Consider the following 24941-nt stretch of genomic DNA (forward strand, 5'->3'; position numbering starts at 1 on the left):
ATATAGAGTTTCTGGCGGTGGTGGTTGGAAGGTCACTTGAATGTGAGTGCTGGGCTGTGCTATGCTAAGGAACTTTATTCTATAGGATTGGGAGAAGATCAGAGGGCTGTAAGCGGAGGCGTGAAAGAATTGGAACAATCAAAAGGATAGTACCAGTAATAGTGTTGAGGAAGGAGTGGAGAGAGAGGAGACCAGAGGCACTAAGAGCCTGGATTTCTCACTGTCCAGCCCCACGTCTAATTCACCACCAACTTTTATATCCTAAGTATTCCTTGAATTTCTTCCTCTCTTACCCAGTTGGGTTCTCAGTGTGTTTAACCTCAGCTTTTTGTTTCTTTCCCTGCCTCAGAGCTACTCTCCATAGAGCTACTAAAGTGATCTAACTAAAACCAGCTCTGAAGGATGGTTTCCTATTATTCATATTTTAAGGTTCTAGTTGATTAACACAACATGCGAGCTCCTCCATTAATGGGATCCTTCAGCCTCACTTCCTGCTACTCCCTGCTAGGAGGAAAATCTTTCCTTGTCCCTGAACATACTCACCCCTCTCCCCCACACAGGTATTTCTGGCTTCTGGGCCTTGCTCATCTGCACCCGCTTCCCAGAGTCCCCTCCTCCAGTCAAACCCCGCAGTCCCCTTTTTCTGAGGTGCATTGTGTAAGACCTCAGGTGTCAGTCACCTCTTCTAAGACACTTTAACAGATATATTCACATATTATATACCTCCCTCCCCCACTTTCACCTTTTGGGTCAGGAATCTGTCTTCTGTGCTTTTTATAGGGTCTTGTTTTTACTTCTTCCAAATTGTCCATACAGTTGTCCTGTAATTGTATGTTCCCCACATTGGACTGTGAGATTTTTGAGGGCAAGAGCTCTTTTATTTTTGTATTTTCAGCAGTTAGCATAAAGTCTGGCATATAGTCAGGTGGTCAAAAAGGCTCCTAGTATCATTTTCTAGATGAAATAATGAGGCGTTGAAGCAGGCTGGTGGTAGTGGGGGAGAAGGGTGGATGGGAGAGACAGATTGGAGAGAAGTTACTTGGATGTCAGAGATGAGTTACAGGTGGATGGTTGAGATGTGCAGCTTAGTACATGATTTGCTATATAGGGTTTTGACTTGTTGAATTTGAGATACTTGACAAACATTTAGAGATGACTAGTAGACAGTTAGAAATAAGGATATGGATATTAGGAGATCAGGATTTAGGAGTCATGAGCATATAGGTGTGAGCTGGAGCACTTAGAATAGATACACAAGTCAGGAAGGGGAGGGGATCTAAAAAGGCGGAGTAGGGATTGTTGGGGAACATTTAACAAGTAAAAGAAAAGTAGGAAAGTATACTGATTGTCAGCAGTGTTCAGTGACTAAGAAAGGTTGAAGCAAATGAGAAGTGAGAATAGATTTTATTTGGAAATTAGGTCATTATGGATCTTTGAGAGAATAATTTTGGTCGAGTGGAGTGAAATAGAAACTAGATGGAAATAAGTGATTGGAAGAGGCTGGGAAGCAAATCAATGATGAGCAAGTGGAAAAAGCAAGCACATACTTTTTAAAAATGTGCTTTATGGAGAAATGATGCCTTATGGAAAAGGGATGTAATACAGCTCCTTGAGGGGAGGGTAAGAGGGTGGTGAATATTTTGTTTTATTTTATTGTTTTTGGGTGGGAGAAGGTCTTCGAAAAGTTTATCAATTGATATTCAGGAAGCAGAAGAAAGGGGGCTTGAAGTCCAGAAAGAAATCTTTAATGGAATAAGGGTAAGAAGGAAGAGAGGGTCCGGGATCAAGATCTCAGGTGGTATCGTTAGCCTTGAGAGTAGTGGGGGACATTTCTTCCCTGGGTTAAAAAGGAAAAGAAGTAAGGATATGTAGAAATACAGAGACATTTAAAGATGGTGTGAGGGAATGTGAAGGATCTATTTTCTAGGAAGTAGGCCCCCAGGTCATTAATTGTGGGGTGACAGGTGGCTAGGACAGGGTGGCATAGATGGTGGTGGCAGGGTGGCACAGGGTGTTTTAGAAGATTGGTAAGGGACAGAGAATTAATGGTGGGACTGCAGGTAGATTTTAGGGCTCAGTGGAAGTTGAGCTATGGAAATAAGGCAATAATAAAAATAACTTTTTTTCATAAAAAGGACTGAAAATAGGACAGGGCATTAGAGAATTATTGATACTTACACATCAGATTAAGTGAGGCCAATAGCTAAGTCCAGTGATGTCTGCCTTATCTGCTGCTTGGGCGGATTAAAGGGCCGGGGAGCGTCAGGGGACCAGGAGCAAGTCCTGCCTGGCCTGGGCTGCTGCCATTAGACTTCCAGAGTCAACTCAAGAGTCCTGAGTGCATGACTGAGGATATTTGAGATTTAGTGTGAGAAGGTGCCTGTTTTCCCCCTTTCTTTTTTTATCCTTGCACTATATGAATATCAGTTAAAATATGTAAATAAAAGCAACAGATTGCAGATAATTTACTCTATTTTAAGACAGAGTGAATTTTGAATAGAAAAGTAGTATTGGCTGGATCATGAGCTCTTACTGCATAGTTATTCATTCCTGATTAAAGCATCTCTGGTGGCCTTATACCCTGTATTTCTCAACTGACAGATTTTAAAATGCAAAGAGATATCTATTTCCTCCAAGGAATTTTTGTCTTCTATCAGGAATTCGTAAGTAGGTTTATAGATGCCTCTGGCTCACCTCTGGCATGGATATCTGATAGGAGCGGCATTTCTCTCAATTATGCTTTTTCTTAAAACAAAACAAAACAAAACAAAACTATGAAAATAAAAGCATGACTTATGGAACTTCTTCAAGAAATGCATAAATCATGGGAAACAATAAAGGAGCAAGACATAATGGAAAATCAGCAGCTCTACCAGTTAAGAACCTTCTCTCTACGACTCACTTGTTGCCAGTTACTGCTGAACTTAACGCTGGGTTTTCCTTTTTGCTTTCAGGAAAACCTTTAACTTACCTCCTGGGTGTTGCCTGTCCACAGCTTCCTGGTGGCTCACCGCTTCTGCCTGCTCCAGCCTTGCTCCGGCAGCTTCAAGGCTTCTGGGCTTCAGAGCTTGTTGGGAAAGCTTGCTGCTTTGGCCTGCTACCCCTGCTTCAGGTGTCAAAAAGCTTTTAATTAGCCTGCTTCCTCTATTTACTATAATTAGGCCCTTCCGGGTCTGCATAGCCTAGTCCTAGGGTCAGAAGGGAGAATTATTTTTAGCTATTTGTTCTTCCGTAAACATTCTTGTACCCTGGCTCTCTGGGGATTCCAGGGAGAGTAAAGGCAGTGTGTGAGGTTCTCCTGCATGGTTGACCTGTGACCTGTGACTGCCCCTGCCCATACAGGGCTGGTCCTCAGTCCACCAGGGCACACTGCAATGGGCACGCCATGTTTGTGTGGCCAGTGTCTGTTCCAAGTGGTCAATGCCCATGCTGGCCCAGTTTTTAAATGTTCTGACGATTGCTACTGTATGTATAAATTATGTCTTCAAGGAGAGGGTACTTCCAATTGTTCAGTGAACTCTTTGTAGTGTTTTTAGTTTGCTTGCTAAAGAGACTTAGTTTTTTTTTCCCAGTAAATATTTTGAACACAAACCGATCACTAACAGAATGTTATAAAAAACAAACACACTGATTTCCATATATATTAACAATGATGACTGTTAACGTGTCAATAGGTGTCAAGATGATAGGCATGATAAATGGGAAGATTTCTTCAGAGCCTTAGAAGGGTTCAGTACTTACAGTAGTAAAGGGCACTAGCTCTGTCATCGGGTGGTGAGTGCTGTGGGACCGCCTGGAGCGCGGTGCGGGAGCTCAGCCCGGTGCCAGGCACAGAGTATGCGTTCTGTACATAAGGGTTGTTCTTGTGATTTTATTCTTCTTCTTTTTTTTTTTTTTTTTAAGATTTTATTTATTTGACACAGAGCCACAAGTAGGCAGAGCGGCAGGCAGAGGGAGAGGGAGAAGCAGGCTCTCTGCTGAGCAGGGAGTCCGATGCGGGGCTCAATACCAGGACCCTGGGATCATGACCTGAGCCAAAGGCAGTCGCTTAACCAATTGAGCCACCCAGGCGCCCCAATTATTATTCTTATTAATGATAAATGATGGTGGACATTATACATTGGAGATAAAAAAAAAAGATAAAGACTAAGTTGTGAAGTCAAGACTTTAAAAGCCACACATGTCATTAAGAGAGCAGCATGGGCTGGAATAATCTCACACACACTTAATCTTAAAACACACAATTGTATATCTTACCATAATGCTTTGTGGTTTAAAAAAAAATATTTATCTTAGAGAGAATGAGCAGGGGTAGGGGCAGAAGGAGAGAGAATCTCAAGCAGACACCCCTCTGAGTATGGAGCCTGACTTAGGGCTTAGTCCCACAACCCTGGGATCATGAGCTGAGCTGAAACCAAGAGTCGTTTAACCAACTGAGCCACCCAGGTGTCCCATAATGCCTTGTTTTTATTTGAGTCTCAGTATCAGTTGAGTAGCGTACTTGAAGCTGATAATATTGATGCCTAACAGTTTGTTAAATAATAAGAGCGAAGGGGAGAGGGAAGCGAGAGATGGTATAGAAAGTGTGACAGGGCAGTGACCGTTCAGGAAGGGACCCTTCTCAGTTCAGTTTGAGAGAGCAGACCATGTGACTTTACAGGGGGAGACTACTTGAGACCTAGGGAATAAGTGCAAAGGCCCTGGGTTGGGATTGAACCAGGTGACCAGTGTATCTGGAGCAGAGTGAGCTAGGAGGAGAGAGCATGTGAGATCTAGGTCAGAAGACCAGAATATGTTGGCCTTATAAGTTATAGCAGGTTGACTTTTACTTGGAGAGAGGTGGGAAGTTTGGAGCAGAGGAGTATCACCATTTGAGCTATGTTTAAACAGGATCACTGTGACTGCCAGGTTGAGAATAGATCATGGGGGTTAAGGGCAGAAGTGGAGGGGCCGGTAGGGCCATCCGGGCAGGACTCAAAAGCAGGTTTGTTGGGATGGGCCAGAGGAGGTATGGTGAATTCTGGAAATGCTGAGTGTAGACTAGATTTGAGAACTGCATGGGAACTGTTATTGGAGATTGAAATTCTATTTAATATAGTGTGATAAATCCTAGGTTGTATGTTGTAGCTGTACGTGCAGACACTTAAACTGTAAGAACTCATTTGTTGACATGTGTCACCTACTGACTTTTTCCTGTTGTGTTTGCAGTTTTTCTAATGTTACAGTGCTTTCAATATGAAACCTTTAAACAGACATCTCTTTGTTTGGCGTTTTTAAAAAGTACATCTTTGTTCTGTGTTAAATTTGTGGTCTTCAAGTCCATACTAAGAGTACTTTTTCTTTTGATCAAATTAAGTAAGGAAGGGCATTTTAACATACATACCCTCTTGTATGTCAGTTTTCTGTGGTTCTTGAGAATCTAGAACCTGAAGTTTAGAGTCCAGGGAGAAGCCTCTTTCTGAGTTTCCTTCTACTACCACGAACATGAAAATGATCTGTAGTGTTAGAGGAGAAAAGCAAGATGAGGTTTATTTTGTTTTAGCATTTCATCAGCTTCATGGTCTTGTCTTACTGTGTCATCAACTCAGTAATTCAAGAATATTTCTTGAACTGACATTTTAGAATTTCACTACATCCTATCTCATTCCAGAGAAGGTTTAAGGCAGCTTATGAACTGGTCATAAAGTAGCTTGGAGAATGGTTTTCACTGCATAGCAACGTGGCCCTTCCGATGACCACACGTGTGCAGAGTGGCTCTCATTTGGGCTCCCACCAGCACACTACGTATCCCAGTAATTAGTGGTCACTTCCTGACCAGGGTGAGGTGTGGTATTTCACACATTCCATTCCATGCTTCAAATTTTGCACGTTCCATACAGAAAATGTAGAAAGGTGACTAGAAATCATATCACCTAGAAATACCTGATCTTTAAACATTTTGGTGCCTATCTTTCTCTGTATTCATCTGGCATAGAAATCCATAGATATGTATTTTGTGTATATACAGAAAAAATGATTAGTGTGCAAACTTTAATAAACTTCTTGCAAGTGGTATATTCTGCATTTTTGCCTATCAAATAGTATTCTTTAACAATATTTTGAAAATATGAATAATTTTCTGTTTTGGGAGATATTCACTAAATTTCATCTTTCAGAATATTTAAGTTATTCCCAATATATTACTTTTGGAAGCCACCCTATAGTAAATGTTGTGGCTTCATTTTTATTTGTATGTATTTTCAGTTGAGGATATTCCTAGCTATATTTCTATGTGCCAGGGATATAAAGTTATTAGAAGTTGAAGACACTGGAGTTTATTTCACAGTTAAAGAAATTTAATAATTTGGGATGTAGAATGTCTGCTGCGTGTTGGGGGTAAGGTAAATGATGGTTAAGAGATTGGGCTAGAATGTGCACAATACCTGCCACATAATAATAGCTGGGGTCATTGAACAGTGCTAAGTGGTAAGCACTTTATACTTGTATTAATTATTTTAATCTTTACTATAATTATATAAGGTGAGTACTATTAGTAACGCTGTTACATTGATGAGAAAACTGAAGTTTTGAAAGGTTACGTTATCTGCCCAGAGTTACACAGCTAATGGCAAAGGCAGGATTCAAACCTGAGTAGTCGGCTGCAGAGCGCATGCTATTACCGCTACGCTGAACAGCCGCAGTAAATGCTAGCTCAGCCTTTGAGTGTTCAGGACATGCTCATTCCCTGCACTGCTCTATAAACCAGAGGTGGTTTTGGTTCCATCAAAATTTTTTGGATTTTAGAAAGATAATTTAGTGCATATGCTCTGTTTTATAAAGGACTCCTGTTGGGGTTTGGAGCAGCACCTCAAAAGCAGACACATTAGGGTTTCTACAGTGAAGCATGTTTGTCTTTACACTAAATGAGATTAAAAAACCAAAACCCAAAAAACTATAATTAGCCCGATGTCAGTACCTGCTGCCAAATGAATTGTGAAAACCATTTGGCTTTAGAATTGCAGGTAAGGGATTGTGGACCTGCATAAAACTCTTAGAAGAGTATCCAGCATTTAGAGCAAACTCAGTTATGTGTTGCTGGGTAGTACTACCATTACTCCTACCAGTTATCATCAGATCCTTATAGCCTCAAACGCAGAGAACTGGTGAGATGTACAGCTAGGAGTACTCTTCTCACAAGGACCTAAGGAGAGGAAATCTTAAGTGTTAGAGTCTTTCAGTCTTCCCTAAATCAGAATAAGGGTGGCTTAAGCCATCTCTTTCCTGTCCTGAATGTAAGCATGTTCAGCTCAGCGCTCCTGTCTGTCTGTTTGCACTCTCAACATATAATGTGAGTCTATAGAGCAGCTAAACTTGTGTTTCTAGCCTTTCAAAGAGTTTGGCTCTTTATTACAGCCCCTGTTATTTTTCCCCCATCTTTTTTGGGATATAACTGACATATAACATTGTGGAAGTTTAAGGTGTACAAAGTGATTATTTGATACATATATATATATTGTAAGATGATTACCACAGTAAGGTTAATATCACCTCACTTAATTAGGTTTGTTTTTTTTTTTTAATTTGTGGTGAGAACATTTAAGATCTTTTAGCAACTTTCAAGTATACAGTACAATACTGTTAACTATAGTCACCATGCTGTTTATCACGTCCCCAGAACATGTTCATCTTATCACTGGAACTTTGTACCCTTTGACCAACATCTCCCCCAGCCCCTGGCAACCCTCGTTCTATTCTCTGTTTTTATGAGGTGGACTCTTTTAGATTCCACATATAAATGAGATGATACAGTATTTGTTTTTCTATGTCTGACGTATTTCACTTAGCATAATACCCTCCAGTTTCATCCATGTTGTCATAAAAACAGGATTCCCTTCTTTTTTTATGGCTGAATAATGTCCCATTGTATATGTGTGCCACATTTTCTTTGTTCATCTGTCGATGGACATTCAGGTTGTTTCTGTGTCATGGACAGCCCCCTTTCTTTAAGCACAAACCCATTGGGAGAACAATTTAACGGACCCATCATTTCCACAGATATGACCAGAAATGACTGAAGACTAAAGTGATTGCACTTGAAATTGAGCTATTCTTCTTTTTTTCCACCATTTTAACTGATAAAACTATAATCACAAGTCATTATAACCATTTATGACAATTACCAAGAAATAGTCTAGTTTATATAGTATTATACAGTTATTTTAATTATATGTCATATTACTTTTGCAATCTAATCCAAATATAAAAATTTATTAAATGCTCCTAATAGGCACATTTACCACTAAGATTTTAACATTTTCGACACTTGAGTTTAAACCTATTCTCTATCCTTGGCAATCTTTGAACTATTTGAAGACGTGCTGTATATAGTTTGTTCTCTCCTTCTGCATGTTAGGGTAGTACTTGTCTTCCTCTTCCCAGCCCCCAGGAACTGGAAACAAGCTTGGTCTCCTCTGCAGTGCCTTCTCAGCCCTGCAGCGTCCCCAGTGAGCTGGAAGGGCCCTCTGAGATTAGCTAGTCACACTGAAGCAGAGAGGTAGAAACAGCAATGGGATCAGTTTGTTGAGGCTTATTTATTTATATTTGACAGTTTTTTGATCCATAACTAAAATACAAAATACAAAAAATATTTGTTCCTTTTAATGTTGAAAGGGATGTGTAAAGTCTATAATTTGTCAAGCTGTTAGCCCTAATTGATCTTTAGGGGTGGTGTGTGTGTGTATGTGTGTGTGTGTGTGTGTGTGTGTGTGTGTGTGAGAGAGAGAGAGATGGGGGTTGTACAGTGGGTAAGAATATGTGGTGTGAAAAATAATATCATTTTCAGTTTATTTTATATTATTTGATTCCCACGAAACATATTTGTTTTGGCAGCTGCCTTCCCTATAGCATCATGTTGGAATTTGGCACACGGTATTCACTAAGCTCTAGTTATTTCAATGTTGTACATTTTAGTCAATTTCCTAGTGAGAGTAGATGTTGAGTTTAAATTCCAGGGTAGACAACTTGAAAAGGAGGATATAATACACAATCACTTGATATAGGGTTAAAAAATACATTTATTTGGTATGTTGACTAATATAACTTTTTCAACCGACAATATTATTTGATTTTGGATCTTAGAGTATGAACTGCATGGAAATCATTGATAATGTTGGTATTTATTTTCTTACAGAAAGGAAAAAGGAAAATGGATGACTGAAAAAAGTTTTATTTGTTACATTATCATATATTAAAAGTTGTATTTCCTTTTCTAGGTTGCTGTAGTGAAACTAAAAAATGCAGATAAGGTATTTGCCATGAAAATATTGAACAAATGGGAAATGCTGAAAAGAGCTGAGGTAAGATTCTAATTATTAGAAAGTTTAAATAATGTTTCAGAAATAATTTTAGAGACCTATAAAATTATAAAGCCAGTAGATCCTTAAATATCATTAACGTTGTATCTGTGTGGCATTATTTTTAAGACCTAAGAGACAAGTTCCACAATGTACAATTTTGATATAGTGACGATAAAAGTTATAATTTGTAAAAAAAAATTAAAAAGTCATAATTCGTGAGGCTTAGTTCATATTGCCTGAAAACCAGATGTGGGGCTTGTATATTTATGTGAAAAAGAGGTGTGGAAACCAGTTTATTTTATAGGAAGAAAATTTGCAATAATGGATTTCCAACTTGATATAACTCGTTTATATTATTCTGTATTTATCTGTGTTCTGCCCAAAGTGGAATCAGCAGGAGTTTTGAATGTGCCCTCTAAGAAGTCTCTTGATTGCTAATTATACAGTTAAATTTATGTTTTTTGTATTATTAGAGGATGGTAGCAAAATCTGCTCTTCCAAGAATTGCTAGGGTTTTTATGTTGATGCTAGGTACAAGGGAAAGATTGGCTGGAGCAATGTTAAAAATATCTCATAGCTGGTATGGTCTGGTCAGAACTGATGTTACATGTAGATTTGGGGGGATTCTGGGGGTCTCCTGCCGTGGGAGATCATGGTGAGTGGCCAGATGGGGTAGGGCCCTCGGGGACCTCAGTCTGGAAGTATTTCAGTATTTGAACTTGTAGGAGGATCAGACTGTTGCATAGGCTGAACAGTAGCTCTGGAGGTTAGTAAGATTTCTCTAATGAGAAATTAGTCCTTAGAAATCTTTCTTTATCCACCAATACTGGTAGCAATCTGAAAAAAAACCCGAACATATAGAGAAAAGCAAAAATGGTTCCCTTGATGATGGGTGTGGCGGTAGTAAGAAATTTCATTATTCATTTCTTTGGGGAAATTTGAAAAATATAGCAAAACACAAAGACAAAACTTACAGTCATTTACATTCTGTCACCTAGAATCGATGACTAACATTTGGGTCAAGTTTTTTTTGTTTGTTTGTTTGTTTGTTTGTTTGTTTTTGGGTCACGTTTTTGCTTTTGGTCTTGTTTTCTGTGTGTCTCCTGAAAAACACTGCACCAGTGAAGTGCAGATACATTATTTGTAAAACGAATAATAGTACATTACAGATAAAGCTGAAGTCCTCTTCGACTGCCCCCAACCAGTACAGCCCCTCTCTGCCTCCCAGAGCTCATCTCCATGTAATAGTATCCTGTTGAGAAAAGTATATGGAAACTTTTATGTCACTCTCTGGCATATGTGCCAGGGTCCTTTATATTCAATAACTTCAGTCTTTACTTTGAATTTCCTTAAGGCTGACTTGCCTTCCTGTCATTGATTGGATTTTCCAGGTAGTCAGCAGTGAGATTGAATTAGGGTCTTCTTCTGAAATTGGCACTGATGGAAGGGGAAGAGGGTGAGACATCATTTTCAGGGGAAGTCAAACTGTCCAACAGAGAGCTGTGGAGCAGAAATGGACCTTCGGAGCCCCACATGAGGCCCAAAGACTTACCTTTGCACGTGCCTCATTCAGTTACTGACTCCAGGCCACCTCCAGCTGGACATGGCCTTGGGATTGTAGAACTTCTGCAGCTGAGGCAGACCCTGAGGGGGCTGGCAGCATCGCCAGCAGCTGGAGCAACAAGTCTTATTAGTAAGAAAGAGTAAATAAGTCTGTTCTAATTGTTCCACAGAAATCATAATTGTAGTCAGTTTAGTGTTTCAGCATTAGAAGTTTTAAAAAACTGAGTTAAAGTTTCCACTATTATCTGTGAAGTTAGTATGTTGGGGAGAATTAGAAGAAAAAGGAAGGATCACTGGGTTAGCTTTCATTACAGAAGTGGCAAAATTGAAGATAAAACAAGGAGTTGGAAATTAAATAAATTATTTTGTTGAATTAAAAAAACATTAATATATTCTCTTTCTGGGGTGAAATGGAACAGATGTATTTCTTCTTACCCCTTCCATTAAGTACAGTTTTAAAGACTCGACATTATATAAAAAACAAATTTAAGGAGATTCTGATAGGCAGAGAGGAGGAGATGGACCTTGGGGCCTGAGGAGCAACACTCATTCTGTGAAGCCCATATTATTCTGATAGAAAAACCTGACAGGGACCATACAAAGAAAATTAAAGACCAAAGTGCCTCATGAACATAGAACAAATATCCTTATCAACATGTTAGCAAATAGAATTCAGCAATGTGCATACAACACGTGCATACAACACGACTCGTGCATACAACACGACCGAGTGGGTTTTACTTCAGGGATACAAGGCTGGTTCAGTAGTTGAAAGGAACTCTTCTCAAACTACTTGAAACTTACCTCTTTTAGGAAGAAATTCTACATTGAAATTTTTGTAGAGAGATTCATTTTGAAGTAGAGTGGAGTTGTATTTCTATGCTTGAGTTATCAAATCCTTTTTTAAACACATGTTAAAAATAAAACCTCTATTCTGACCATGACTTATCCAGCTTTGGAAAACTGGGCCTACCAATGATGCTTAATAATTTACAGATGAGTAGTGAAATGTCTCGATTTTTAACCTGTGCGTTGTTGATGCTTTAAACGCTTTTTCAAAGCTATACCTCCAGCCTATTGGCTGTATTTTTTCCATGTAAGGTATATCATAAATATATAACTAGTGGGACATGCATCATTGGAAGGTAGCAGGATACCCTCTCTCTTTCTGTACCTGGGCAGCTGAATATTTGCTAACTAACCTTATGGGTACAGCAGTTGCTGTTGCTGCCCGTTCATCATTCACAAACTGTGTTAGTGCATCAGCAGTCCCTTCCCTTCTCCCGATCTGTGACTGCATCTGAAGAAGCTGTATGACCTCCAGTAACCCCTCCTACATATTTATTACATTCTCATATACTCAGATGTTCTATTTTTACAGGAGGATATTAAAAAATTGTTTAGTTTTTTTTTTTTTTTTGTAGAAGTGGACCTTATTATATCCTTTATCTATGTGGAGTCCTTGATATAACGTCATGAACCTTGTGGTGCACATGCATCATGGTTTGGTTAATATCTATTTGGAACAGGGTTTCTCAGCAGTGGCACTTGTGACATTTGGGGCCAGATGATTCCTTGTGGGGGCTGTCCTATGCACTGTAGGATGTGTAGCAGCCTCTTCCCAGTAGATTGCCATTACCCCCTCACCCCCTAGTTATGACAACTGAGGACAACATGACCTACTGAAGCAGAAAAGGACAAGGTGCTTTACATCTAAACTCAATATCTGAGGCATTAATAGGGATAGTTGAATACCTAAATACTTACGGATAAAGTCACATGATGTCTGGAATTTGCTTCAAAAAACCCCTGAGCGTGTGCATATGTGCGCTTGTGTACACGTGTGAGGAGGGAGGGTGGTGGTACGTGAAGGGTGCGGGATGGGGTTTGAGGGGGTGAGGGTGTAGACGAAACAAGATTGAATGATAACGTCATTGTTGAAGTTGGTTGATGAGGATGTTGTGGGGAAGAGGGGGTTTTACTCCTCTCTTATATGTGTTTGAAGTTTTAGGTCATAGTTTTTATTTTTTAAAATTTATTTTTTCACTGAAATAATTTAGAATAGATGAGAATGTACTAAAGTTTAATCTTTTGACAACATGTCTTTGGGGCTTTTTTGAGTTTGAAGTCCCTAATCAGATGTTTATTAGAATTTAGCTGGAATGTCTGTGAGATTCCAGAAAGCTGTCATAATAAGATAAAGTCAGGAACAAAAAGTCTTTCTGGGCTCTGACCAACTTTACCCTTCTCAGAACTGTTAGCAGCAAGTGAGAATCGTGGGTCACTTAAATTCTAAAACACAACTTAGCAGTGAATGTGTCAAGTGGTTTTCTTTTCCCTCAAAGGGAACCAAAGCATAATGTTGTGGATTTTAATAACAATTGTCAGGTAAAACTGCCCATTGATTTGGTTTAAGCTTTAATTGTTTTTAAATTTTTCTCTGGTGCTGTTTCATGCATGACTTTGGAAGTTTTATTTGATCAAATAAAATTTATGGGAATACATGGAAAATCTCAGGAAACAAACTGAGGGTTGCTGGAGTGGTGGGGGGTAGGAGAGATGGGGTGGCTGGGTGATAGACATTGGGGAGGGTATGTGCTATGGTGAGCGCTGTGAATTGTGTAAGACTGTTGAATCACAGACCTGTACCTCTGAAACAAGTAACACATTATATGTTTAAAAAAAAAAAAGAAGATAGCAGGAAGGGAAAAATGAAGGGGAAATCGGAGGGGGAGACGAACCATGAGAGACTATGGACTCTGAGAAACAAACTGAGGGTTCTAGAGGGGAGGGGGGTGGGAGGTGGGTTAGCCTGGTGATGGGTATTAAAGAGGGCACATACTGCATGGAGCAGTGGGTGTTATATGCAAATAATGAATCATGGAACACTACATCAAAAACTAATGATGTGTGGTGATATAACATAATAAAAAAAATTAAGGTACCTGATTAGGGGATATTAATGTTAATTGTTTTGTATATCATGGCTGTTGAATTTATTTTATGGGGAAATAAGTAACTAAGCACGTCCTGTCGATAGAATACTGCGTGATGATTTTTCAGTGTGCATGAATGTGGTGCAGCCATTAAGAAGAATTAGGTGGTAGGTGGGTCTCTACTGGTGTGGAAAACTGTTCAGGTATATCGTTACTTGAAGAAAACCACTTACGGAGCACGTGATCTGATTTGTGTCAAGAAAAGAAAAGCTAGGGGAAATGGGGCACCATGTTAATATTGTATGTGTGCACATGCGTGCGCATATTCATGCTTACAGAGACAAATTTTCTGAGAAGATACTCAGCAGAGTTATTGGTGGTGACCTCTGGACACACGTGACTGTGTGTGTATGGGGTATGACTTGGGAGACTTAGGTTTCACTTTACCTTTCAGTTCTTCTTGAACTTGCTGACATAGTGGAGATTTTTAAAATTAAAAGTTTAAAAATGATAGATTACAGAATTATAATGTATCATATAAAATTTTTTTTTTTAGCCACACATTTCTAAGGTTCTCAGGATGTACCTTTATAAGAGTGGAAATACGGTCTCAGAGTAAATTAAAACTTTCACAAATCAAAAAGAAAAAGACAATTCATTAGAGAAAATGGACAAAGGGAATGAACAATTCAGAGACAAAGTTCAGATATCCTGTAGGCCTGTGTAGAGCTGTTTATCTGCACGGGGAATTAGGAATATGTTCATGAAAAGAAGAGTGAGGTACGGTTCTACACCCATTGTATTGACACACTTAAAAGTCTAATAATGCCAAATGCAGTTGAGGATGTGGGCGGGGAGAGTAAGAGATTTCTACACTGGGGTGAGGATAGTAAGCAATACACATTTAGAGAAAATTGGCTATGTCTGGTAAAGTGGGAAATGCTTGTAGCTAGCATTTCAACTTCTAAGTATATACCCTGGAGAGACTCTTGTACATTTGTACCAATGTATTCATTGCAACATCATAAAAACAAAATTGGAAGTAACCTATGTTTTCCTGGTTGGGGTTTGCATACATAAATTCTGGTATATTCAGACAAGCGAATGTTGTAGCAATTGAAAGGAAGACACCCATCATTGAATAAGAAGTAATCAAGTTGCAGAAGGATAGATACAATTATAACATTCATGTAAACTTTCAAAATGCAAAACAGTTCTGTTGTTTTGGACACATACATGTGTGATCAAAGCATATGAAAGAAAGAGCATAGTATATACTACAGATTATTCATTTTATCAGGAGGGAGGCAGGGAAATGCAAGTAAATACAATTTACTTGTATTTTATTTCTTAAAAAGAACAGAAGTAGAGATGGTAAAATGTTAACGTTTATATTATCTAAATGGTAGGTTGGACCGTGGTCGTTAAATGCATATGTGCTTTTTTTGTTTTTTGGGTTTTTTTTTAACTATAGCAGTATTTTTTAATACAAAATGTTTTCAAGTGTACTATTCCCATTGTCCACTTTCTCTGTGTTGAAAGTCATATCAGGATGTATTCCTTTTCCAGGACAGGAAGTATAATAAACATTTTCCTTTTCTAGGACAGAAAGTATAATAAACACATTAAGCAGTTGTTTGCATAATATATTTTACATAAAGTGTCCTCTGATTAAAAAACATCTTTGTTTTTCCTTTTCAGACAGCATGTTTTCGTGAAGAAAGGGATGTATTAGTGAATGGAGATAATAAATGGATTACAACTCTGCATTATGCTTTCCAGGATGACAATAACTTAGTAAGAATCATTTTTATATGTTTTTATATTCTTATTAAATTTTTATTGGCAGAATTTAGCATTATTCTCTTTTAAGCATTATGTAAATGTAGTTGTGATTTAGAAAACCACTGAATTTCACAGCATATAAATTGTGTCTTTATTATGTCCCCCCCGCCCCGGGTAATTTGATAGCTTTCCACTGGAATTTTTTATGCTTTTTAATAACCAAGTCCAAACTAAATCCAAGCATTTAAATTCTATAAGAGGTGCTCAGGATTTTTCTTTTCATGATTTTCCCAATATATTTTATTAGTAATATTCTATTTGGAATTTTACGTATTTTTCAAAGTGGCCGTGTGCTGCTTGAAGTAGAGAGCGACATTTAAAATCGAGGCTGCATCTGATTTTATATGGACATCAACGAACCACGTGACGGAAGAAGTTGGGAACGAGGCCAGAGGAAAATCAAAATATGAGAAGCACTGCCAATTGAAGATTGAGGGATAAACAAGGGAACAGGAAGTGAAGGTGGAACCTGCCACTGCTGGGTTGGAGGCTCTTCATCTTCGGGCCTGATTTTTCATTTCATGGTTTTTAGCATACGTGCTGCGTGCCAGACACAACACTGTGTACTGGGTTATAAAATTAATAAGATCGGGTCACCTGGGTGGCTCAGTCTGTTAAGCATCTGCCTTTGGCTCAGGTTGTGATCCTAGGGTCCTGGGATCGAGTCCCGCATTGGGCTCCCTGCTCGGCGGGGAGACTGCTTATCCCTCTCCCTCTGCTACTCCCCCCTTCCCGCTCATGCTTTCTTTCTCTCAAATAAATAAAATCTTAAAAAAAAAAATTAATGAGGGGTGCCTGGGCGGCTCAGATGGTTGGGCGTCTGCCTTCGACTTGGGTCATGATCCCGGGGTCCTGGGATTGAGTCCCGCATCGGGGTCCCTGCTCCTTGGGAGCCTGCTTCTCCCTCTGCTTCTCTCTCTCTCTCTCTCTGTCTCTCATGAATAAATAAATAAAATCTTTAAAAAAAAATTAATGAGATTTCTTATTCACGTGTTAGATGTTTATTGGATATGTGCCATATGCAAGGCACATTTCTCTAGATTCTGGGGATTCAGTAGTGAGAAAGACAAAGGATCTCTCTTCTTACTGTTCCAGACAATAAGTCCAAAATCAAGTAAATAATATTTTCAGATTATTTCAGATGAAGAAAGTATAACATTTATTCAAAGGCATGAAGTCAATGAGGACTCTTCTAAGACAAATATAAATTAGCAAACCAAGAAGGGAGATGAGGCAGAGAGGGCTTGGTGAGCCAAAGTGTGGAGATTGAAGCTTGTTATGTTCGCACTGATGGAGGGTGGAATAAGGGGCTTGGAGATGGGGGCGGAGAGATGAGAGAGTCACATCATATAGCACCTTACATGTTACGGTAAAGAAATTAGACTTTCACAGCTATGGTTCTCACATAGTGGGGTTTTTGGGTCATGGAACTCTTGTGTATTTTTTAGAATGATTTTATATCTGCAAGCCCAGACAGTAAGGCATACAGAAATGGAACGGCCCTGACTTGTCTCTTAACTTCTTCCTTCTGCCTCCCCTCATGATCACTCAGGTGTCCCTCACAGAGCAAAGTGTGAAAACGGCTGTTTTAGGACCGTGCAGAGTCTGTGGTGGGAGGGGACAAGAGGGGTGTTTGAGGGATGAGAGGAAGCCAGCGAGATCACAGCAGTGGAAGGGAGGGAGTACAGAATGGTACTTCCAGACTGTAGAGCACGCTGAGGAGCTAGGACCAGTTCTGAGTTTAGAAGGGCTTCAAGGAGGAGTGTGGATGATTCTTAGTTTTCCAGCATCTGACTTGGGGGATTCAGTGCTTAGTGGTTGATGAATTGAATTGGGAAATATATTTGGGAAGGGAAAATTTAGGACAGGGGGAAGGTGATGGGTTTAATTTAGTATGTGTTGGGTTTGAATTGTCGTGTGATCCACGGAGTGGGTTAGGCATCTAAGTCCGGTGCTCCTGAGGGTAAACAGCACCGTATAGCTTATGGAGTCCTTATCTTATAGATCAGTTTTTGGCAAATTACTGCCTGCAGCACAAATTTGGCTCACCACCTATTTTTGTACAGCCCACAAGCTAAGAATTTTTAAATATTTGAAAAAAAATTAAAAGAATATTTTGTGACATGTGTAATATAAAATTCAGACTTCAGTGTCCATAAAGTTCTGTTGGAACTAAGCCATGCCTGCTGATTTGTACATTTTCAGTGGCTGCTTTTGCACGATGATGGCAGAGTGGGCCTCATGCGACAGCAGCTGGTCCCATGACCCAGGGGAACACCACACGTGCATGTTCTCTTGATGCTGTGCACTATTCAGTGGCCTACAAATTTCAGTGACATTTACAACTTGATAGCATTTCTGATGCTGTACATATTGCGATCCTGTGACACTCTATTATTCTTGTCATTAATAGTGCATGCGTGGACTTCCCATAGGCCTGCTCTGCAGGCACAGCGCAGTGGGGGTTATATTGTTAACAAGTTAGAGGCTAGCCTGGTGTGACTGTGCCGCCACACCACGGCGGGCCTGCCGGACTGGCCGGCGTCCATAGGGCCACGCCGAGTCCTCCTCGCAGCCTTCCCAGCTCCCAGGAAGGCAGCAGTCAGGAAAGTCAAAAATACAAAACAGTATCTTATCACAGCAGACCTTCTTCACAAAAATACAAAATGAGCCGTAGTGAGCTCCTGAGTGGCTCGTTGTTAGGCAGGCAGGAAGGCCATTTACCAGCACTGCGTGAATTAAATCACATTTGCTGCAGCCAAAGAAACGTTCACAGAAAATAAACTTGTCTCACACTATTAGCCTTTTGGTGAGAACGGTTGCTTCAAGAATGGGGGACGTTGGGAACATCATCGGTTGATTTTAAAACCAGGAAATGATTTTGAGTGGTTGCTTTTGGCTCTTGAGATGAAAGAGGTCCTGCTCTTTTGTTGTAACTTGGGAGTTGTGCTGAGTTTGTGGTCCTGAGGAATCAGCCTTTACTAATAGCTTGTGTGGAATAATAGCCAATCGAATTTTCAGAGAAGTTGAGGAAACCCTAAGTTGCTACAACCTGCATTAGAATTTGCTAGTATGTATTACAAGTGAGAGTGGTGAAATAGGTGTGGAGTAGGACGAGGCTTAGTCAGACAGATTTACAAATTACGTAAAAATATTAGGTGCCCAGAGCCCGTGGATATGTATCGTCTTATTAATAAGCAGACAGTTTGCAGCAAACACTTGAATCTTTCATTTGTTACTGAACCACTGGTGAACTTCATTCAGTCTTAATGGAAATGACTGTTACCATATCCGTGAATTTTTGTCAGAAACCAAAGCTGAATATCCTCACTTGCTCTACATTCAGCCATTCAGTGCTTTTGCAGTGTCAAGATTTTGTTACAGAAGGCCAAGATTGAAACATTTCTGAACAAAAAACTTCACCCTCAACCATTTGTATAAAATATTGAATAGCTTTGAAATTAGCTTTTCCTGTAGACTTGATATGTTTTAAAAATAAGTTTTACCTAAAATTATGACAAAACAGCACTTAGATGCAAAACTTACACTCTGGCAAAGTCATTTTGACAGCGAATATTGTTGGAATCACAAGTAATGTCAAGCTGCTTTATCTGATTCTCATGCCGTCAAAAGTAAAAAGAAGTGAGATTTCTATTTCCACACAGATTTGCAGCAGAGAGACCTTTTAAGCTCAAAATACAGTTAGCAGCAGTTTTTGGGATTTGATGCAAGTGCTAAGGATTTGTCCGTAGTTCAAAACCCGGTTACTGGCAATCGCGACCTTCCACCTAACCTTTAGTTAGAAGTGATTAATCTGCTGTGTATCGACATGCTTGAACACAAGTATCAGGAGAAAAATCCAGTAGCATTCTATAGACACCTTCCATGTGAGGAATATGCTCAATCAAAAGTATATGCTCAAGAATTGATACCAGTAGCCATCTTTGTGAAGACATTTTCACAGATGAAATACGTAAACTCCCAGTATAGATCAGCACTTTTAGAGGAACATTAGCCAGACTGTGATGATGGGGAACACTGACGCTGAGACCCAATTAAGCAAATGGTCATCCCTTGCCCACAAAAAGAATTACATTTTTCTGTTAGTACACCTGCATTATAAAACTCGCACTCAATTATTTTATTTTGACTTTTGCCAGTAAAAATGTGTGGAAATTTGTTTTCTATCTTATTATATATCTTGCTTTTTCCTCTTGGCCGGCCAAGCCTGAAGTGTTTAATCTCTGGCCCTTTACAGGAAAAATTGGCCAGCTCCTCTTGTAGATAACAATGAATACTAGTAGTAAAAGAGAATAACTGATGGGTGCTTGTACAGGGAAAAAAGTTTGCCTAGAGAAGCCAGACCTAGAGACCCAACAAGGAGGAAACTAGTGGAAACGGTCAGAGCAAGAAAGAGAGTCCAGGTTCTGCATCATTGAAATGAACAAAAGGGGAGTCGTCGAGGAGGAGGGACACGGTTTGTCAGTCGTGTTAGACAGATTAGAGTGGTTTTTTAAAAAAAGATAAACTGGAAATATCGTGCCCACCCACAAATCCTATTTTTCAGCTTTAGTGGAATACCTCCGTTCTTGGACATTGTCTGTACTCCTTTTTGCCTTTGTTTCTGTTCTCCTTTGCCTTTATTTCTGTTCTCCCTGGTACCTTTCATGCCAGAGCCCGTTCCTCTCCCTCTTGTCCTGTTGAAGTCCAGCTAATACTCCAAAATTGTCTCAAAGTCTGCATTTTAAAAGTCTTCTCCAGAATTCCCAGTTTGAATTAATGTTTCTCATTGCATTTCAGCTCTACATTTTTTTAGTACTGCCATTAGATGAGTAACGTACGTATATGTACATCTCTGATTTTGGGGATACAGCTTACGAAGATTAAATAAATGATATGAACCCTGCTATCTTTAGCTAAAATGTACTTACAGGGCTGTGTAACTTAGTAGTCATGGAGTTTATCTGATTTCAGGCAGATCCAGGGGTTCCAACAATGTCATTACATTACTTATCTTTATATGCCTTACATGCTTGCAGAGTATGATAGTGTGTTTCAGACTTCAGATCATGACCCATTGGTGGATTGTAAACTCAATTTAGTGGGTTACAACCAGCATTTAAAAAGTTAAGTAAAATAGAAAATGACAGAGTTCAAGCAGTAAGAGAGATTATTGCTTCATGACATTTATTTCTTTTATAATATGTATTGAATCATCATATAAATCGTATTATTGTGGGTTTTGGTCAGAATTGTTTAAAAGTCATAATGCAGAGCTTTGCACACTCTAGTTGCTCTGTTAAATTGAGTGGAAGGATATTTGACTTGGATTTACAATACATATATGAGATTTTTGGGATGAATTTGTCAATGCAAATACACTCTACATAGGTTTGTCAGCAAAATTTGTAAGAGTAAATTAAACATAAACACGTACTTGGTTAGCAAACTTATAGCAGTTTATTGTGATGGATTTTCAAAAGCTTTTAGGTGATAAGGACTTAAATCCACTCTGACAGTGTTTTTTGTTGTAGGTAGGCGTAACACTGTAGAGTTATGGATTGCTTAAAAATCTGTGTTTTGTTATAAACACAGAAATGTATTGATACAGGGTGCCTGGGTGGCTCAGTCATTGACTGCCTTCAGCTCAGGTCGTGATCCTGGAGTCCCAGGATTGAGTCCCGCATCGGGCTCCCTGCTCAGCAGGGAGTCTGCTTCTCCCTCTGACCCTCCCCCCTCTCATGTTCTCTCTCATTCTCTTTCTCACATAAATAAAATCTTAAAAAAAAAAAAAGGAAATATATAGATACAGAAATTGTGTCCAAATACAAAATTTTGTATAGCAAAATTTTGCCTAATTTTCATTGACAGAAAGCCTGACATATCGTTCTCTCTCGTCTGAATTTAGTCTTACGTGTTCCCTTTGCATTTGACATTAGAATTAACATTTTTTTCCCAGAGGCATTTCTCTGTGAGAAAAGTCTGTATATACTAGTCATTGATTATATAAGAATAAATGTTACAGTATAACTGGAGGAGGGCTAAAATACTTCTGTGGTCAAATCTCCTCTAAATTGCCAGTTTTTCTTAGTTTAGGGCAGGCAAGCTTATGGTATTTTAGTCTCAAGAATAGAAATCCTAAATTATCTTGGTTATCATCAAAGATTTGCTTTTGAATATTTATAAAATATTAGAAAATAAAATCATTTAGAAATGTTGGCAAATCTAGTTTTAGATTCCAAAAAGGAAATTTTATTATACAGTAATTTTCCAAAATAACTGTTAACCCTCATAGCCCTGAAGTAGCCAAATAAGTAACGTGGTCTGTGGTATAGGATTCAAGAGACAGTGATGAATAATTGCACTTTCATTTATAACCTGCTCAAATATCTCTGCAGCCACTTTATGAAAAAATATATAGTCATAGCATACGTGCATTTTATTTGCTTGAGATGAAGTGGCGTAATTTAACAAACGATCTTAAAATGTGATTAGAATACTTTTTTCCCTTAGGAAAACCTCATTAAATACAAACCTGCTTAGAGGTGTCAACACTGTCACATAAAATTCTTATCACTTAGATATCACTTAGAATATTATGAATCAGTGAAATTTGTCTCTTCTTCATATTTTCTTGTCCTCTGTTTCCAGTTTAGTTATTTTATGCTGGAGGAAAAAAAAGCCAGGGAAATATTTAAAACAAAAATTTTCTTCTTGAATTAGCATTTGTAAACTGTTTAGAGGATGAAAGACATTTGTTTATTTATTTTTTATTTATTTTTTGAAAGACATTTAAATGTTAGATTGTAGTTAGTCATATGAACCCCAGATTTTCTACTGGAATCCAGTTTGTGCTGAAGATAGAAATTGTTAGAAAAAGCAAGGAGAGATGAATACAGTCACATTGTTTCTTTGGAATGTAGTTTCTTACAAAGCACAAACTTTGAAATATGGATTTTTTTTTTTTAAGAAATTCAGAGTTGGAAATCTTTTTTTTTTTTTAAAGATTTTATTTATTTATTTGAGACAGAGAGAATGAGAGAGAGCACATGAGAGGGGGGAGGGTCAGAGGGAGAAGCAGACTCCCTGCCGAGCAGGGAGCCCGATGCGGGACTTGATCCAGGGACTCCAGGATCATGACCTGAGCCGAAGGCAGTCGCTTAACCAACTGAGCCACGCAGGCGCCCCAGAGTTGGAAATCTTATGGTGTGTTCTATCCATACCTAGAGGTCTGTTTATTTTGGAAAGATAAAAGATTGCTAAAGACTCAGTCTGTATCTTTAATTTCTTTTTTATTTTTCTGGGGTTCTGTACATACTCGTTATGTCATGGATGTAGTCAGTTTTTTTACTGAAAAAACTCTTTGAGTAAAAAGGAACTGATATAAGGATCAAGAACACTGAGTTCTGGTTTTCCCACTATCTAGGGTATGTTTGGGCAAATCGTTTGACTTCTTACGCCCTTGATTACAGCCATAAAACAGACATAGCAGCTATGATCCCTACCTATAGTATAGGGACCTTGTATAAATATCCCTGTACCCTCATTCTGTAACTCCTACTTCATGGAGAAAATGAAACCTCTGGTTACTCAAGCATGAACTTTTCACTTTCCATGCTCTGGTCTCAGTGTTCCCTTTCATTCTTCCCCTATATGTGTACAAATTTATTCATATTTGCACCTGTTCTCATCTTTTCTTTCAGTGTGCGTCAGGTATTTGCCTTTGACTTTTGTTCCATCGCCTTTGGGCCTTGGCAGAATTTTACTCCGCTGGTCAGCTTCATTGTGACTGGCTCCATCCCCCTCTACAATACGGAGGTCTGGATATGTAAAAACAAAGTATGTGTTACTCTGCAGCTGGCTGTTGTCCTAAAAGATGGGCATATTTATTTAATTACTCCTTTTGATGACTGTACAATATTCCACAGAATGGACATGTTGGATGGATGCATTTAATAGTTTCCTTTTGGACTCGTTTCTGTTCATACTGTTTCTGATCTGTTGCAGTTATCAGAGTGCTGTGCAGTAAACATACTTGCCCACATGCCCTACACTATATTCCTAAAAGTGGAAATACTAGGTCCAGAGGTATGTGCCTTTTAAATTTCAGTAGATACTGTGAAGTTACTTTGCCGAGCAGGTGCAGAAATTCATCATGCCCAAGAACGCAATGTTGTTGCAACTCAGTGTTCCCAGAATAGGAACGGTCTCTTTGCTAATCTGGTTGGTATAGAATGGCATCTCATTGTTGCTTTGGTTTTGACCATGTATTAATTAGCTAATTGTGTTTTCTCTTAGGTGAATTAACTGTTAATAGCTTCAGCCTAGTTTTGTTGGATTGCTCGCCCTCTTCTTAACACCTGGTGGGAGCTCTTTATGTTAGGATTATTATCTCCTTGACATATCTTACAAACATTACCTCTCGGTCTCTATTTTTCTTAAACTCATTTAAAGGCATCTTATATTGGGCACTATTTTAAAGGTAGTTTATGAGTAGGACGTTGTTGTACCAGATACTACATTTTACTGATTAATCGCTGAGAGCAACTGTGGCAGAATAGAGTGCCCAAGAGCAGATCTAAGGGTGTTTCACATCTTAAATTATGATAAGGGAGAATTTCAGTTGAATTAGGGGAAAGAATGGATATTTTATTACTTGTTTTAGATAACTCTCCACAAATAAGAGAATAGTTTTCACACCTTGTACAAAAATAAATTTTAGATGAATGAATTAATGAATTAATGAACCTGATTCAGAGGTTAGGGTCTTTTAGAGTTTACAGCAGCACCCTCTGCTTATTTCTGTCACAGTATTTATGTTACACTGAAATTGCCCATTGATTTGTGTTTTCTTCTCCATTAGGTTGTAAATTCCATTAAGGTAGGAGCCACATCTTACTCTCATTGTAGCACCTTGTTGTCTAGTGTGATGTTAGCGCATAGTGGGTACTCCGTATCTGTGGAATTGTGAATGAGCTTCTTTGATCCTCACTTGTTCTGTATTCTGTCTTCCATTCCCAAGAAAGTTTTGTACAGAATAAAATATAATACAGCAAGCTCTTTACCCTTAAACCTGTAACAGTAATATAGTCAAGACAGGCCAGGGACCTAGGTTAGGATTAGGGTAGTGGGTAGGGTAGAAGTGGAAGGACTCCACAGACATTTAGTAGGAAGTAGACCCAACACGACCTTGGTGATCTAGTTGAATGTTGTTCTGAACAAAGGAGAAAATAGAAGACTGACTCGCAGCTCTTGGAGATAC

At 38.9% G+C, this 24941-nt stretch overlaps 1 protein-coding gene across 11 annotated transcripts in view; it reads left to right on the forward strand.

Annotated features, from left to right (window-relative positions):
* Positions 1-24941, forward strand: part of CDC42BPA (CDC42 binding protein kinase alpha) — a 347703-nt gene that overhangs the window by 91675 nt on the left and 231087 nt on the right. For all 11 annotated transcript variants that reach the window (XM_064594441.1, XM_064594443.1, XM_064594442.1 and 8 more), the window contains exons 3-4: positions 9252-9335; positions 15536-15631. In XM_064594441.1, the coding sequence (XP_064450511.1) occupies positions 9252-9335; positions 15536-15631 (180 nt within the window). The remainder of the gene's footprint in view (positions 1-9251; positions 9336-15535; positions 15632-24941) is intronic.

This window comes from Mirounga angustirostris, unplaced genomic scaffold (genome assembly GCF_029215605.1).
Source record: "Mirounga angustirostris isolate CCGP_5_RB_7025 unplaced genomic scaffold, mMirAng1.0.hap1 SCAF_6, whole genome shotgun sequence".
NCBI classification, from domain to species: Eukaryota; Metazoa; Chordata; class Mammalia; order Carnivora; family Phocidae; genus Mirounga; species Mirounga angustirostris.